We start from the raw sequence: 16,148 nt of genomic DNA on the forward strand, positions 1-16,148 counted from the left end.
TACCCCCTCAACCCAACTCGTTTGCCCCAGGGGAATGCATACCACATGACAAGAACCTAGACTTTAGAGGAGCTACATATAGTCTCTTTTCTGGCTGTACTCTTCTCTGCAATTTGCCTTTTGAGTACTATAGTAGAAGGAAGTACTTGCAACCGAGGAATTTACTGACCTGTGTCTTCACAGAATTCATTTAGGGACATTAGAACAGACACTGGCAATCGTAGTTAGCTGCACAAGATGAATGATGAGATGTAATTCTGCAGTTACGTTTTCCAAATGTAACAAAATGCAGACATACTACATCTCCTATCCTTACTAGAGCACTTTCAACAGTGTCTTTGAATCGCCAGAGATTCTAAAAGCACCTAGGTTAATGAAAGTCAATGGAGGTTGAAACCAAAATTGGCATGACGGTGCCTACAGCATTTATGAAGGTTTTGTGCTTCAATACGAAATCGCTTTTTGCTATACAAAGCTTTTACTACCCAAAACCACTTGCTGTACCCACAAAGCCTAGCACTAATGGAAATTACAAATCACAATTAATGCACAAATCCGTATCACTAAATTCAAAATGGTCCTAAAATGCTCCAAAACACTGCAAAAATCGCTACAAAAGAGCTTAAGCAATTTCGATTGTGATTTGCAATTTCTAGTGGGCCCCAGCTCTTTAGTTGGATGTTTCACATGGATTTGGAATGAAGATCTGCATCTGGGCATTTCCTGTTCACACAATTGAACACAAGCGTTTGCATAAACAGCCTGGATATAAATAACTAGCATACTGGACAGGGTCTTTTCAATACTGTGTTTATGCATTTCCTGTTGCTTGTGCTGATCTGAGTAAACAAGTACTTCTGTCTCCATGTGAACACATAGCAGTCTCCGCTTTCACATGGAATTATATGAACATTCCAGTCAAATAAGAGCTCTCTCTCCTAAGCCTGCCAATTGACTTGACAAGATCATCACATAAGAAGTTTGGCTTAAATGTGCAAAGCTGTGCTTAGCCTTACAAATTAAATTGGAGAATGCACATATAGTAGTGTAGAGATCTAGCCGGCTGAAACTCCACCCACCCAAAAGGTATTCCTTGTGACAGCAGTGTAGAATTTAATAATATAATAATACTAATCTGAACATTTGTATAGCACTTTTCTACTGTTGGGCTCAAAGCACTCAAGGGCTGCCGCCATTGGCATGCGCTCAAGAGGCCACCCTGCAGTGTTAGGGAGTCTTGCCTTGAACTCCTTACTGAATAGGTACTGACTCTAGCCAGGATTCAAACCCTGGTTTCCCATGTCAGTCGGTGTGGATGCAACTTGTTCCCATTGAGATAACCCTAAAATACAGAAAGTATAAATAGTAGTTGTGTAATATACATAACCTGCAGCAAACAGGTTTGTAGCAGTGCTGAGGTGGTACAACTCCTGTATGTATTTATTTATTGTATTTATAAAGCGCCAACATATTATGCAGCGCTGGACATTAGTTATAGACCCTATTTAGGGGTGACATACAGTAAAAAGACAATACAGGAATACATGAAAAACAGATCACGCAGCACAGTATGAGTACAAGGTAATGCTTAGTCAGTCACTGGATGGGAGCATGGAGATTAGGCAAGTCAAGTTCACTTCTATATCCATAGGATGGGTGTACAGTAATGGAGGTGCATGAACAGGTAGGAGACATGAGGAGGACCCTGCCCGAAGGCTTACAACCTAGAGGGAGAGGTGGGGAGTTGAGCTGCGGGTCTAGAGCACGGGGGTGGGTGGCTAGGCCAGAGTGAAAAGGTGAGTTTTGATGGCCTTCTTGAAGATGTTGGAGGGGGAACCTCTAATGGGGGGAGGTAGGGAGTTCCATAGTGATGGAGCAGCTCTTGAGAATCCTGGAGGTGTGCATGGGATTGGGTGATGTAGGGGGCAGTCAGGCGAAGTTCATTGGAGGAGTGGAGTGATCAGCTAGGTGTGTACCTCTGTGTAAGATTGGAAATGTAGGTTGGGCAGGTTTTGTGCACAGATTTGTAGGCAGACACAATTATCTTTCATTCTGATTCATCCAGAATTATCCAGAATTCTGATTCTGGACTGGAGGGATTCCTGTATACTGTAGGTGAGCCCTGACTTATCACTGCCTCTGTAAAATGGCATGAAGGGCTTTAAAAGACCATGGCGAGAGGTGGCCTATGCAAGTGCTTTACAGGACACAACTAAAGCCTAGCATGTTTTGTCCTAAAGTAGGGCTGTGCCAGAGGACAAATAGGCGTGCAACTGGGAATAAACAAGACAAATTGTCCTCACCAAAACAAAAAGAAAATGAGGTCTGGAACCCACTAGCAGCGCTTTTCTAAACTTGGTTCTTGCTAATGTAATGCTTAGAAAAGCACTGCTAGTGGGTTCCAGGCCTAACAGTTTAATACCGGTAATTCTCTGATCCTCTGTATATTTTTTTAAATTAATACAACCCCTCAGGTTTAAAAGATTCCGCTGTGAATTGTGTACTTCTCAAAACCTGAAACCAACAAAAAGAAGCCATTGGAGATGACCAAGTGTACTCCAGGCGGCACTCTCTGGGATTCTTGCGACAGCATTTTTTTTCAAATTGAGGTCTGGGCTTTAAATGGGCCTTTGCAATACATTATTTCTTTTCTTTTTCAGTCAGTCTGTTTTTTAGTAATGCTTGGGATTACTGTTGTGCTGCATGACCTGATTTTGTTGAAGCTTTAGCTGACACAGAGAAGGCCTCACATTTAAATCGAAAATGCTTTGGAATGTGGGGGAAATTGTAGTTCACTCAATGAATGCAAGGAAACGGTTTTTTTTCCTCTCAACCCCTTTCAGACAGGCCATACTTGTTCAGTCTTTACAACTGTTGATCACCTGGTGTACGTAGTGTCTGAGTCAAAACCCTGAAACAAGCAAATGGATAATCCAGTAAAACCGAAGTCATTTGAGTCAGAGTACCTGATCTGCATATGCTTGTTCAGGGTGTATAGTTAAAGTAGAAGTGACACAAGATCTGGAGGCCTTCAGGCCACTGGTATAGTTTAAAAGGGAATAAATATGGCAGCCTCCATGTCACTGTCACCTCAGGTTTTTTAATGAGCAGCAATATCTTTCCTCCTTGACCGGAATGATCCACACCAGCAAGCCCAAATGTCTGCTTTTACAGAGATGGACAAAATTGCTAATTAATAATTTCCCGCCTCGACTACTGCAATGCCCTTCTGTTTGGTCTTCCTATGACCCGAATAGCCCCACTGCATTCCATCATGAATGCGGCAGCCATAATTATCCACTACTCCTTTTGCTCCACCAGGGCGGCTCCCCTCCGTGAATCCCTCCACTGGCTTCCTATCCAGTCCAGAATCAGATTCAAGATTTTGTGTCTGACCTACAAATCTGTCCACAAAACCTGTCCAACTTACATTTCTGATCTCACTCAGAGATACACACCTAGCCGCTCACTCCGCTCCTCCAATGAACTTCGCCTGACTCGTCCCCCGCATCACCCAGTCCCATGCACCCTCCAGGACTTCTAAAGAGCCGCTCCAACACTATGGAACTCCCTACCTCCACCCATTAAGCCCCCTCTTTCAGCACCTTTAAGAAGGCCCTCAAAACTCACCTTTTCACTCTGGCCTACTACCCCTCACAAGTGCTCTAAACCCACAGCTGAACTCTGGTCCCCTACCTTCCGTGTCCTTACCTCTCCCTCTAGATTGTAAGCCTTTGGGCAGGGTCCTCCTCCTTTTGTGTCCTACCTGATCACGCACCTCTATTACTGTGCACCGATGCTATGCATCTGAGTGAACCTAACTTGCCTAATTTCCATGCTCCATCCAGTGACTGACTAAGCATTACCTTGTACTCCTAATGTGCTGTGTGATCTGTTTTTTTTGTATTCCTGTATTGTCGTATTGCTGTATGTCACCCCTAAATAATGTCTGTAACTTCAAATAATGTCCAGTGCTGTGTAATATGTTGGCGCTTTATAAATACAATAAATAATAAATAAACCACATGCATTTGATTGTCGGTACCTGGTTTACACTTGCCTTGTTATGGAATTGTAGTAAGGGTGTATTTCACATACTGCTTATGCATGTTCACTTAATCCTTGTTAGAAGACCTAGTAATATGTTTTATTCTTGTGAGGTTGTATTTGCTTGATTTTTTAAAACCTTAAAAGACGAGATGAATTTGTGCTTGTGCACAAAACCTTAGAATTGTAAGAGAGTGTAAAGTCTTCTGCTTATCATTCTGTATATTTGTGGCTGTATCTATATTTATTCATTTTTTTTCTTCATGATTAATTTGTATCCCAAACATTTACAGCTTTAATTTGTAGTGACTGTACTGTAGTGGCACTTCTGATGTTGATAAATGACATGGTTCCTTGAATTGAAAGCTATTATACTCTTTACATTTTTCATGTTTTAGCTGTTGGCCTTTTTGCAAGGTTTGTTCACATTTTACCATCATGGCTATGAGCTGGCAAAAGACTTCAGTGACTTCAAGACACAGCTTACCATCAGCATCCAGAATGTAAGTAAGGCATTTATTTCCTGATTGCTTTTCAGATGATTTTTTTTACTCACTTTCAGGAAGGCTTGAAGTGGTTAAATACCTAACTATGATATATTAAAACCATCCATTGTTTTCTTACCAGACAGATATTCTTGTTTAAGATGAGTTACTGAGGCAATGTATAGGAGTTAACCTTTTGTTACATTAAAGCTTCATACAGTCCTTAGACTTTTTTCACTTGAAAGAAGTGACCTTGTTTCAGGTGAAGATCCGGGATGAACTAGCGTCACTCAACGTCAGTGGCATACCCTTCAGATCACTTTTGCTCTGGTTACTATTGTTCTTCTACGGAAAACGAGCAGTGTGTCTGTTCAGTGGTTTTTACTAAACTACCATTCAAAACAAGAATTGATCCAGGTGACAATGATTCAAGGTGAGTATGTTTTAGCGGGAAATGCACTTTTGTGAGGTGACAATAGAGCCGTATCCCTTTTCCTGTGAAAATTTTACCGCAGCCTAGAGATCAGAAATGGATACCAAACACATCTGCATAATAACTTATGAAGGTTGTGGGCCATTATTGCTCAATGTCACTGCTTTTACCCATTTTCTGACATGCCCAGCATGTTTATAATAATCTAAACTCTGCACCTTTACCACTTTGCAGTATATTTATGCTCCTTGGTATGAGAACTATGCAAATTCTGTGTGCCAATGTATGCAGCTTAACAATAGACCTATCAAATCCTGCCAAGGGGGAATTTAATCGGTCCATTTTCAAACTTCATACATTTGTAAACAGAATTTGCATAATCCTGCTGCAACATGGAATTATTGGAATTTCCCTGACCAGCCCTACTCCTTAGTATGCAACTCCATCATATTAGTGAAAAGTTATGTAGGAGTAAATGGCATACTGTTATTCATAGAGGTGTAAAACTGCATTGGTAATGTCACAAAAATGGCTTCAGCACCATTTAAAGAGTGAATGTCTGTTTATTTTACATGGACTTTAGTTTTGCTACTTAAACACTGTTAGTAATGTTTTGTGTCATCTAGATAGATGGACTCACATGGAGCAACCACTCACTCAGGGTGACTCCTGTGACACTGAGTTCTCCTACTGTGCTTCTACTGCAGCTCCCTGGTTGAGGTTGTCATACACATACTGTTTAATTCAGCATACTTTTAATATGTGTTTTGACCTAAAGCCAGCTGCAGGCTGCCTGCTGCTTGATGTTAATAGATCATATTGGGCTAGTGTGTCTGGACCTTCTGTCTTCAGATTGACCTTGGGTAAGCCCCAGTTTCCTATTTATTATTCTAGCTGGGAAATAACTGAATGTGACCTAAAAGCAAAATGAACTTGGGTCAGTGTACACTAGTCTTTACAGCGGCAGTCCGAAGAATTCCTCATCCTGCTACTGATCTGAGATCTATTTAGATTTTGGCACAAAAAGGCATTCAAGTTGAATTTCCTGTTTTGTCATTGAAGGACACAGCTGTGATAGGAAAACATGCTTCACAAAACATTGTGGGACTGATTTCTGTATCGTTCATTATTGATCCTTTGTAAATCCTCCTAATGCATGTGTGACAATATAATAGTGTGTAACGGCTGCTTCTGACTGGTACATGTATTTAGGTTGGTGTCCAATAGCTTGCAAGCTCTTAATGCAAACAATGTACACTCTTTATTTATTATGCATACTATGTAGTCACAAAAACATGAACATGTGGTCACAAATGCTTATATACTTAGTGATTGTAATGCATGCAAAGGTAAAATTGCTTCTACACTGACTCTCACTCTGGCTGTGTTCAGAGCTAATGCAGGAAGAAAGTAAACCTCCTTTGATAAGAATGCGGTGAAGAATCTACACTCTGAAATGTACATCAGTTGTTTATCAATTATATTTTCATAACTTAAAGAACTCTTGAAGTGAGAGAGATATAGAGGCTGCCATATTTATTTTCTTTTGAACAATTCTAGTTGCCCGACAGTCCTGGCGATCTTTCATGTATCAGTAGTATCTGAATCAAGCACCTGAATAGAGCATGCAACAAATCAAGTCAAACTTCTAAAATCTGTTTTGCATGCTTGTTCAGTGTCTATAGCTAAATGTATTAGATGCACAGGAACAGCAGGACAGCCAGGCAATGTGCATTGTGTAAAAGGAAATAAATATGGCAGCCTCTAGAACCCTCTCCCTTAAAGGGGCACTATGGCAAAAATGAGTCTAGTGGGATAACCCTGTTAGTATGTACCAATTATGAGGACCATCAAATACTTAGTATTTTTAAATGTCTGATTGAGAGGTTTAAGACAGCATACGTAGTGATCCTGCCTGTCGTCCCCCTCTGCTGTCTCAGGCTGCATTGTAATAGCGGATTTCTCCTCTCATGTCTCTCAGCTGAAGACAATGGAATGCAGGGGGGTCAGTGAGTGCTGTGGAAGATCGTAGATAAACAAATAAGATAAATTAGTTGGTACCTTCTGCGTCCAGCGCTATGTTGTTCCCCAGCACTCCCTGATCAGTCTACATATCACATACAGCTTGAGCATGGAGTAAGCAGGGCATAAATCAGATGTAACAGCTCTGAGGGGGGATGGGGGGGGGGGGGGAGAGAGTATGTTGCATAGCTAGAGAAAATGACGGGCTGTATCTCTGCATATGCTGTCAAAAAAAGCCTTTCAAGCCCACATTTGAAAAAGAAAAAAGAACAAGCTAAGTAACTGAAGCTCCTAATATTACATTTTACCAGGTTACCCTAAAAGTGTAAGTTTCGCCATATCGCCCCTTTAAGAGGTCCTTCAAAGCAATCCTGCTATGTTCTACATACCAAAATTACATTGTTTACTAATGTACATTACCAACCAACGTTGGTGTCCAGACCTAAAAAAATCTTTGGTCTATAAATCATGGGAGTTCTGATAGAACATGATGATAGTCCATAAACCAGTAGCTGGAATTAGAAGAATGGTGATTAAGCTAGGTTCACATATGATAAAAAAAAAAATGCCCCAGTTCAGCTCAGCGCAACTGGATGTGTACATGGATCCTATGTTCAGCATAGCATCCATTCACACTTTCCATTTAACCCTTTATGCCGCCTGGACGTGATCCTCATGTCCAGGCGCCTGCTCTGCTGCGGTCCCCTGTGCCCCCGTGCCATTCCCCGGTAGCCCTGAGATCAGTGAACGGGAACATGGTTCCCGTTCATCGATCTAAGTCCCCCGCAGAAAAACCGACGGTTTCGTATCAGAGGCCGCAGTCTTTCCAAAAAAAAAAAAAAAGTTTCCCATCCACTTCTCGCTTCCTGGAAGCGAGAAGGGCCAAAAGTAAAAAAAAAAAAAAAATCTCAATGTGGCCATCTTGTGGCCAAATAGTAAAACTACATCCTACATATATTTTCCAATGAAATAAACACACATTATTACATTTAAAATTAACTGTTTATTTCCCACACCAAAAATTACCCAAATAAAGTTTTTAATGGGAAAAAAAAATTCCAATAAAAAAAAAATATTACATTTTAAAATATGGATCTGAAGTTTTTAAATATGCATGTGAACGGGGTATACTAAGAACATTTTTTAAATTATAAGCTTGTAAATAATGGACACAATACTGACGTCACAACGCGGTTTGGCGCTAAGCCACGCCTTCTTCAGGTCTGATATGACCTGAAGAAGGCGTGGCTTAGCATCAAAACGCGTTGTGACGTCAGACGGCTTGCCGAGAGGATTGCAAGCCCGGCGGTTGTCCCTCTCTCTACCTGCCTCACCACTCACACGGACCCTGTCAGCCCTGGCCAGGCGCAGGACGTTGAGGGGACTCGCTGGTGGCTTCCCAAATGTGCAATACTTGCACATACACTGTAAGTGCATTCATTTTATGCGTGTGAATTTATTAAAGTGTTAACGCACCATTGGAGCGCTCTTTTGTCCCTTTGTATTTGATAGATAAAAAAGTCTCTGGTTTGGTAGTCACTATCGTGTGCTAAAGCAGGATGTGATAACAGCAAATTTAATCAGCTGATTAAACAAATCACGTGCTTTTCCGTGAGTTCTCCTAGACATTAACATTACTAATAAGTTATTGTAGAAATTCAGACTGCTGAATTAGTGTTGCAAATCTTTACCTTCATGTTAACATGTTAGGTGGGTCCAGTGAACGGAAAGGATGCTCTGTAGTTCAGTTTGCTTTACTTCAACTTTAATGTCAGTCTGATTTTTATTTTGACTTTGGATTTTGCAAAAGAAAACATGACCAGTTGCCCTTAATGATTAACCACTTAACTCTATCTGCATGAGTTTACCCGTCCAGATAGGCGCCGCTAAAGGCAAACTGGACTAGTATTCTCACCCAGTGTTTAAGCGGCAGTGCATGCGCAGGGCCGCAGCCTTGCGGATCCTGGCAATTTTCCTTTTCGGTGATTGGGGAAGGTAATATAGGCCTGTAATGAATGGACATGACCCCGACAAGGGGGCCGTGTCCATAACAATGAACGTGAATTAAAGTAAAAACAAACAAACAAAACACTTCCTGGTAAACTAGGGAGTGTTTCTAGCGGGAGAAAGTTGAATTACACACCACAGATTTTTCTTTACATTAAAAAAAATAAGTATAATTAAATCATTTCCAAAGCCCCTCCCCCCAACCCCAGTTACCAAGCAAATAAATGGGAAAACAGTAAAAAAAAATCCATAAATAGTTGCCTTAGGGCCTATTTCCACTACACGCAGAATGGATGCAGAAAAACGGTCTCCAATGAATGTTTCCACTAAGCACGATTTTTCTGATGCAGATTTTCCCATAGATTAGAAAAATGCTCTCTAAACTAATAAGAATATGGAGGATGCTATCTTTATTTCTGCATCCATTGGAGTCAGTTTTTCTGCATCCATTCTGCATCCAATCTGCATGTAGTGGAAATAGACCCTTAGGGACTTGCGTAGCTTTTTTTATATGTATGTCATGAGGGTGTATTACTGTTATTTTAGTACATAAGGGCTTACAATTGATGGGACACACAAAAAAAACCCACAGAAAAAATACCTTTATTTCCACATAATTTATTAATGCTATGCATTGTACAAGGAACATAATTTAAATGTGATAGCTGGGACTAATGGGCAAATAAAATGGGTGGGTTTTAATTTATAGTAGCATTGCTTATTTTAGAATTATAAGGGATGGAATTGGAGAAATAGTGTATTTTGTTCAATTTTTTGTGTGCATTTACCTATAAAATGCCTAGAAAATTAATTACTAAAAAAGTATTGTTCACAAGAAGTTTAATTTGTGGTGAAAAAAAACCAAGATGTAGATCATTTACGTGTGATGAGTAGTGATAAAGTTATTAACGGATGAATGTGAGGAGTGCTGACGGGAACATTTCTTCTGTCCTAAAGGTGAAAACACTTGCGTGCTGAAGTGATATATCTTGGCCAAATAATGACATAAAACACAGGCCTTTACAACAGAATCGTATTAGAATATTTTCATTTTTCCTTCTATTTAGTACTGTGTTTACAGAATGATTATCAGTACTTGTGTTATGTATTGGCTCCTTTCTCTTAATGGCATTTTTGGTTATCCTTTTCTTTTAGACTCGGGATCGATTTGAAGGCACACGCTCTGAAGTCGAAGCACTTATGCAGAAGATGAAAGAGAATCCCCATGAGCAGCAAATGATGAGTCCTTACACAATGGAGGGATACCTCTATATCCAGGAGAAACGTGGGTAGAACATCACTGGTAGTTCTTTGCCAACCTTTATGTAAATTCATTGAAAAATGCTCTCTAAACTAAGAAGAATATGGAGGATGCTACCTTAATTTCTTAAAAGCCAGTTGCCTTGCTGCTATGCTGATCTTTTAAAGTCACACTTAAAGAATGGCTCTCTTGACTTGGCATGCACTCCAGTCTTTCCCCAGCTGGGTTCCTGCCTCAACTTCTACATTTCTGCGGAGACTGGTGCATGACATGGGCAGTAGCCATGGCTGTACTTCTTTCTGGAAGTCTATCCATCTTGGTTAACCCCAAGCTGTGCTGATATCTCCAGACTTTTATTGAAAGTAACATTGCATCATACGCTAATTATTGCAGTTTCCACAATACACTCAGCATTTTAAATGATTTCACAGAGCAGGCTACTGACCTTTTGAACTTTTCTCTGCAGAAAAACCATAAACAAAGAAGAAACAATGAGATGAGTTGAGATAAGTGCTTTAAAAGTCAGTGCTATCCACAACTTTATAAAGTCGCAGGGCTCACAGAACATCTTTTGCATAGATAACTGAAGTTTCTTAACTCTTTCTGTACTGGAAACAATATGAGACTCGTATCTGTGCTCATAATGTTCTATTTCATAGCTGTACTACACATACCATTCATTATGTAATAAGTTTATTTTCACTTCAGATTCCCTTTAATCCCATGTTTGATGCCATGACAGCAGAAAGTAGACACATTGCAGATTTATTGCAGGATTTGTATTAGCCGTAACAAAGTGTTTTTTTCTTAAAGGTTATTATGCTGTCGCTTATCTTTTAGAGCAGAGAGGGTTCTGAGTGCAGCTTTAAAGTGAACTAACCTCTACTTTTATCACAATAAAGGTCTGCAGTACCTTGAGGATGCTTCTTACATAACAAAGATTTACTTCTCATTTTGATTTCCTTATCCAGGACCCTGGCATTTGTAGACACATCATTTATACATAATTTCCTTTTTGTAAATTAGTAATCAAAAAGTTTCTGCTATCAAGGGTAAGAGTCCCGTATGCCCCCTATTCTCCCCAACCCTGGGTTTCCTGTGCCTGTTCAGCTGACTTTTCTCAGATCTACAGCAGTTAGCATGTCAACTTCACTGCAGTTTCTACTGTTATGCGTGCTTTTATTAAACTGACAGCATGTGGTGATCATTGTTACTCATCCGATCAAAAAAAAATAAAATAAAAATAATTGCATATAGTGCATACACTCAGCAGTGAAATAGATACATTGCAGTCTATTTATGCTTTATACCTTCTTATTTGATAATGCAGGGCACTTTGGGACGTCCTGGGTCAAACATTACTGCACTTATCAACGAGAAAAAAGAGAACTTACTATCACTCCATTTGATCAGAAGTCTGGAGGGAAAGCGGTAAGTTTCACGTTTGCTGTGGTGTTTTTTTTTTGTTTGTTTTTTTTACACTCATCTGGCTTTGATATGATGTGATCAAGAATGACTATTAAGTGGTTGCATGTTACTCTTCCAAGATGATCCGGCACAGCTCTTTTACAAACGTTTACTAAGAGCTGTGCCGGTTTCATCTTGGAAGAGTTGGATGGTGAACCAAGGTGGTACATGGGTGGATCTGTAGCACGCTTGTCCCCTGCATCACTTGAGTGCTGTCCTTTATACCTTTTTTGGCGATTGTGATTGCATGTTAATCTGTTGCCAAAAGAAAACTATAAGGCTACTTGCACACCAAGACGTTGCGTTAGGTGCTACGTTAAGGTCGCATAACGTGCACCTAACACAACGTATGGTGCTGCAAGCGCCGACGGTAGAGTGAGCCGCGTTAGGCGGCTCGATTCCTATGTCTCCCAGAGTGGCGCTGATTGGCCAGCGGGTCCACGTGATGCGGAGCGAGACACTCCGCATCACGTGGTCCCGCCGGCCAATCAGCGCCCGCCAGTGCAGTGAATATTAAGTAGCCATGTGCGCTGCTACTGTAGCTGGCTCTCCCCGCCTCCTCTCCGCCCCCCACTGCGCATGTGCAAACAGTCTAACGCGGCTATAGCCGCTCCAACGCTGTAGCATGCTGCACTTTGCGGAAAACGTGCAGCGTTACATGTAACGCAACGTGGGCTGTGTGAACAGCCCACTTGTGTTACATTGCTGTGCGTTGGGGGAGCGTTACAGGCGCACTAACGTGCGCCTGTAATGTCTTGCTGTGTAAGCAGCCTTAATGCTGGAAGCTCTGAATTATTATTATTATTATGGTGACTATCTTCTGTTGTAAGCTGGGAATCTCTATCCTTTTATTGCTCTGATACTTTTGATTACTGATGCACAAATTAAGTGTGCGTTCCAATGTGATAAATGCACACAAAAGTAAAAGCCATTAATACATACTATCCATTTTAATCCGTTCTGTGACCCTATGTTTTAGCTGTCCCTTCTCTGTGGTTGATTGTTCTTTCTGGTCCATTTGGGGAATGTGTATTAGTCATTGTGCTGAGCTTCCATAACCTTACTCTTACACTAAACCCATGCTAAATAAACCTAACATTAACCCTCTCCCACCTACATCTAACACTATCCTTCCCCTACCTATGCTTAACACTATATAACCCCCTTTCCCTACACCTAACACTTCCCTCTCCTACATGTAAGTGAGATCCATGCGGCCTCTATGTGCATTTCTGAAACTTACTCTGTGTATGGTCGCTAGCTCCGACAATAGCCAGAGTTCTGATATATTACAGCAGAGCTTCGGTGCCCAAATTCTCCACTCAGCAATACCATAGCAGCAATTTGCATTGTGGGCCATGCCGTCAACTAAGTTTATACTTTAAGGCCGAGGACCCACTTTAAAGCGCTATCAATGCTATGCTGATGCAAGTGGATGGAAGGGAACTCACACCCGGCGATTGCTATTTGGCCAAATCACAATAGAGGGTCTAGCAGCATTTTTTTCACGGATTAAGCCCCAATACAAGAGATGGGAGTGCTGCAAAAACTTGTTTGCATCCCTTTTCAAAAGCAATTTTGCAGCAACTTTGAGGGCATTTTTAAAGTTTCAATAAAGTTAAAACTACTTGCTGGGTCTTCCGACGTCCAGCTTCCAGGGCATAGCCACACCCCCTAGCACAAGAAGGCATATTTGCTTCTCTAGTTGCATAAAGAGAAGGGCCTGTGACCTTTTGTGCTAAGGCATGCGGCTATGGATCCGGAAACCAGTGGAAATGAACCTCGGAAGGCCCAGTAAGTGTTTTAAACTTTATTTGCATAGTGTAAACACGCCCACAAATAGCAAATGCTGTAAAATGGCCAGCAGCGGATTGTACAACGCTGCACAAAGGGTATCCGGCCTAAAAGGTGCTAAAGTGTCATAAAAGAGATGTTAGGATTTGTGCTTTATTAAAAAAAAAAAAAAAAAAAAAAATCTGTTAAACCAGACTACCCGGTATTTAAATGCAAAAAAAAAAAGCCTACTTGTAGATGCATTTAAAGCAAATCTGATGTACAAGGAAACCATTAAGATGCACAATTGTACCCATAGAACTAATCTTTTGTCAGGGATTTTTCCTGGTTTCATATATTCTTATCTTGGCTTTAAAATGAAATTTTCATCATTGTTGAGAAATAAACATTCCATTCCAATCAATGTTAGGATTGAGGATTGATCCACATTATCTGAAATTGCTTGCCTAATATTTGATTTAAGCTCCGCTAATCCACACTTGTTAACCCTTTCACTCGTATGTCCCGCATAGCGGGACATTGCGAATTTCCCGTTCCTTTCGTATGTCCCGCTATGCGGGACATTATTTCAGCAGCGGTTTGCAGCACATCTGGCCCCCAGCAAAGCCCGATCTCTCTCCCCATGTTTAGTGGGCATGTAAAACTACATGCCCACACAGGTGGTACCCCCCTCCCCTAAACCGGAAGTGCGCGATCAGCGCTGGCAGGAAGTGGCAGAATCAATTCTGCTTTTTTGTTGCTGATTGTAGCCGCTTTTCTGCATGGTATTTTTTGCAGATTCCTGGCAGATTACTTCTTGCACAATCCTTGCTGATCCCTTGCAGGTTCTTTCTTGCAGATCCCTTGCAGATTCCTTACAGAGCGGAGCAATGGCATCCTCTGCAGCAGGTAAAAGAAAAATGACAGCGGCTGAGGTGGCACAGCGGATTATGGAGGACCGCAGCACAGAGTCAGATGTGCAGGATTCTGGGTAATGACAGTGACTATACTGTCACTGATGATAATGATGATGATGATGATTCAATAATCATCATCATCAGTGACAGTATCGTCACTGTCCTCACCAGAATCCTGCACATCTGATTCTGAGCTGCTGTCCTCCATAATCCGCTGTGCCACCTCAGCCGCTGTCATTTTTCTTTTACTTGCTGCAGAGGATGCCATTGCTCCGCTCTGTAAGGAATCTGCAAAGTATCTTCAGTGATGACACTGATATTGATGAGGCTGATGAAGGTGGGGAAGCTGCTGAAAGTGGGGAGGGTGATGGTGATCACAGAAAATGGGCAAGCTTCTCTCCTACCAGTGACGGCTTGCTGCATAATTTTCCCTATACTGTGTAATGGAGGGCTACAACTGCCTACAGCTAATGTTCCAGAAACTGTCAGTGGGTTTTTTGAGCTTTCTTTTACACCCGGCCCTATTACAAGAAATGATTAATGAAACAAATGATTATGCAAAAAGGAAGTTAGAAAATAAACCTCCTTCACCCAGATCCCTCTGGAGGAGCTGGACTGTTGTTACTATGCAGGAAATAAAGGCATACTTTGGAGTAATTCTTAGGATGGCACTGCAAGAAAGGGGATCTATCCAGGATTTTTTTCTCAACTCAGAGGATCAATTACACCCCCTTTTTTGAGATTTTTTCTCGCGAGCGATTTGGTCAGATCCATTGGAAGCTGCATGTTTCTCCACCCATCAGTGGTCCTGAAGGCCCTCAAACTAGGGGTTGGAAGGTCAGGAACTTGACTGAGCATATAAAAGAAAGATGCAGTAGTCTGTTTGTACCCCATAGGAATGTAGTGATTGATGAAAGCACAATTCGTTTCAAAGGAAGATCAAAGTACAAGATGTACAATCCTCAGAAACCAAGCAAGTGGGGGCTACGAGTATTTTCTATGGCTGATTGTGAGACTGGATACCTCTTTGCGTTTGAACTGCATTATGGATCTGCAAATATGGAGAGCTTGCCAACGCCAGACTTGCCATTTTCAGCTCGCATTGTCCTTCATCTTTGTACAAATCTGAAACGAGTCACTCCTGGACATGGATACCATTTATTTACAGATCAATTTTGTACCAGTCACATATTGGCACAAGAGTTACTAAAAGAAAAAATTCACATAACTGGAACGGTCATGCCCAATCGTAAAGGTCTAACAAGTGAAATAAAAAAATTTAAACTGAAGAGTTGTGAAGTTCATGCTTGGAAACTTGACAGTGAAGAGATGGTATTGGCATGGAAGGATAAGTGTATTATCACATGCTTAGCACTTTCTACCCTGCTACTTCAACAACACAGCAGAAAAGAATGAAAGGTAGAGTGACTGAAAATGTTAAGAAGCCCACAGCAGTCGTAGAATACACTAAACACATGGGAGCGGTTGACCGAATTGATCATTATACCAGTAGTTACTCTTTCAACAGGAAGTCACTGAAGTGGTTCAGGAAGACCTTTTTTTGGTTGTTGGAGCTGGCAGTAGTGAATAGCTTCATAATTTACAACCAGTTGCGTCCACATGAACCAAAGGATCATATCAGCTACCGCAAGAACCTAATTCTTGAGTTGGTTCGCGAACAACGAGCCTCTAGTCCTCAGCAGAGATATGGCCGCCCTTCTTCATTGGACGTGGAG

At 41.2% G+C, this 16,148-nt stretch overlaps 1 protein-coding gene across 14 annotated transcripts in view; it reads left to right on the forward strand.

Annotated features, from left to right (window-relative positions):
• Nucleotides 1–16,148, forward strand: part of ARHGAP26 (Rho GTPase activating protein 26) — a 1,021,369-nt gene that overhangs the window by 386,353 nt on the left and 618,868 nt on the right. For all 14 annotated transcript variants that reach the window (XR_011030516.1, XR_011030517.1, XR_011030518.1 and 11 more), the window contains 3 exons: nucleotides 4,446–4,550; nucleotides 10,150–10,279; nucleotides 11,586–11,686. Coding sequence is in view for 9 of the 14 variants with exons in the window: in XM_068277500.1 (XP_068133601.1) it covers nucleotides 4,446–4,550; nucleotides 10,150–10,279; nucleotides 11,586–11,686 (336 nt within the window). In the remaining 5 variants the exon portion in view is untranslated. The remainder of the gene's footprint in view (nucleotides 1–4,445; nucleotides 4,551–10,149; nucleotides 10,280–11,585; nucleotides 11,687–16,148) is intronic.

This window comes from Hyperolius riggenbachi, chromosome 3, assembly GCF_040937935.1.
Source record: "Hyperolius riggenbachi isolate aHypRig1 chromosome 3, aHypRig1.pri, whole genome shotgun sequence".
NCBI lineage: Eukaryota > Metazoa > Chordata > Amphibia > Anura > Hyperoliidae > Hyperolius > Hyperolius riggenbachi.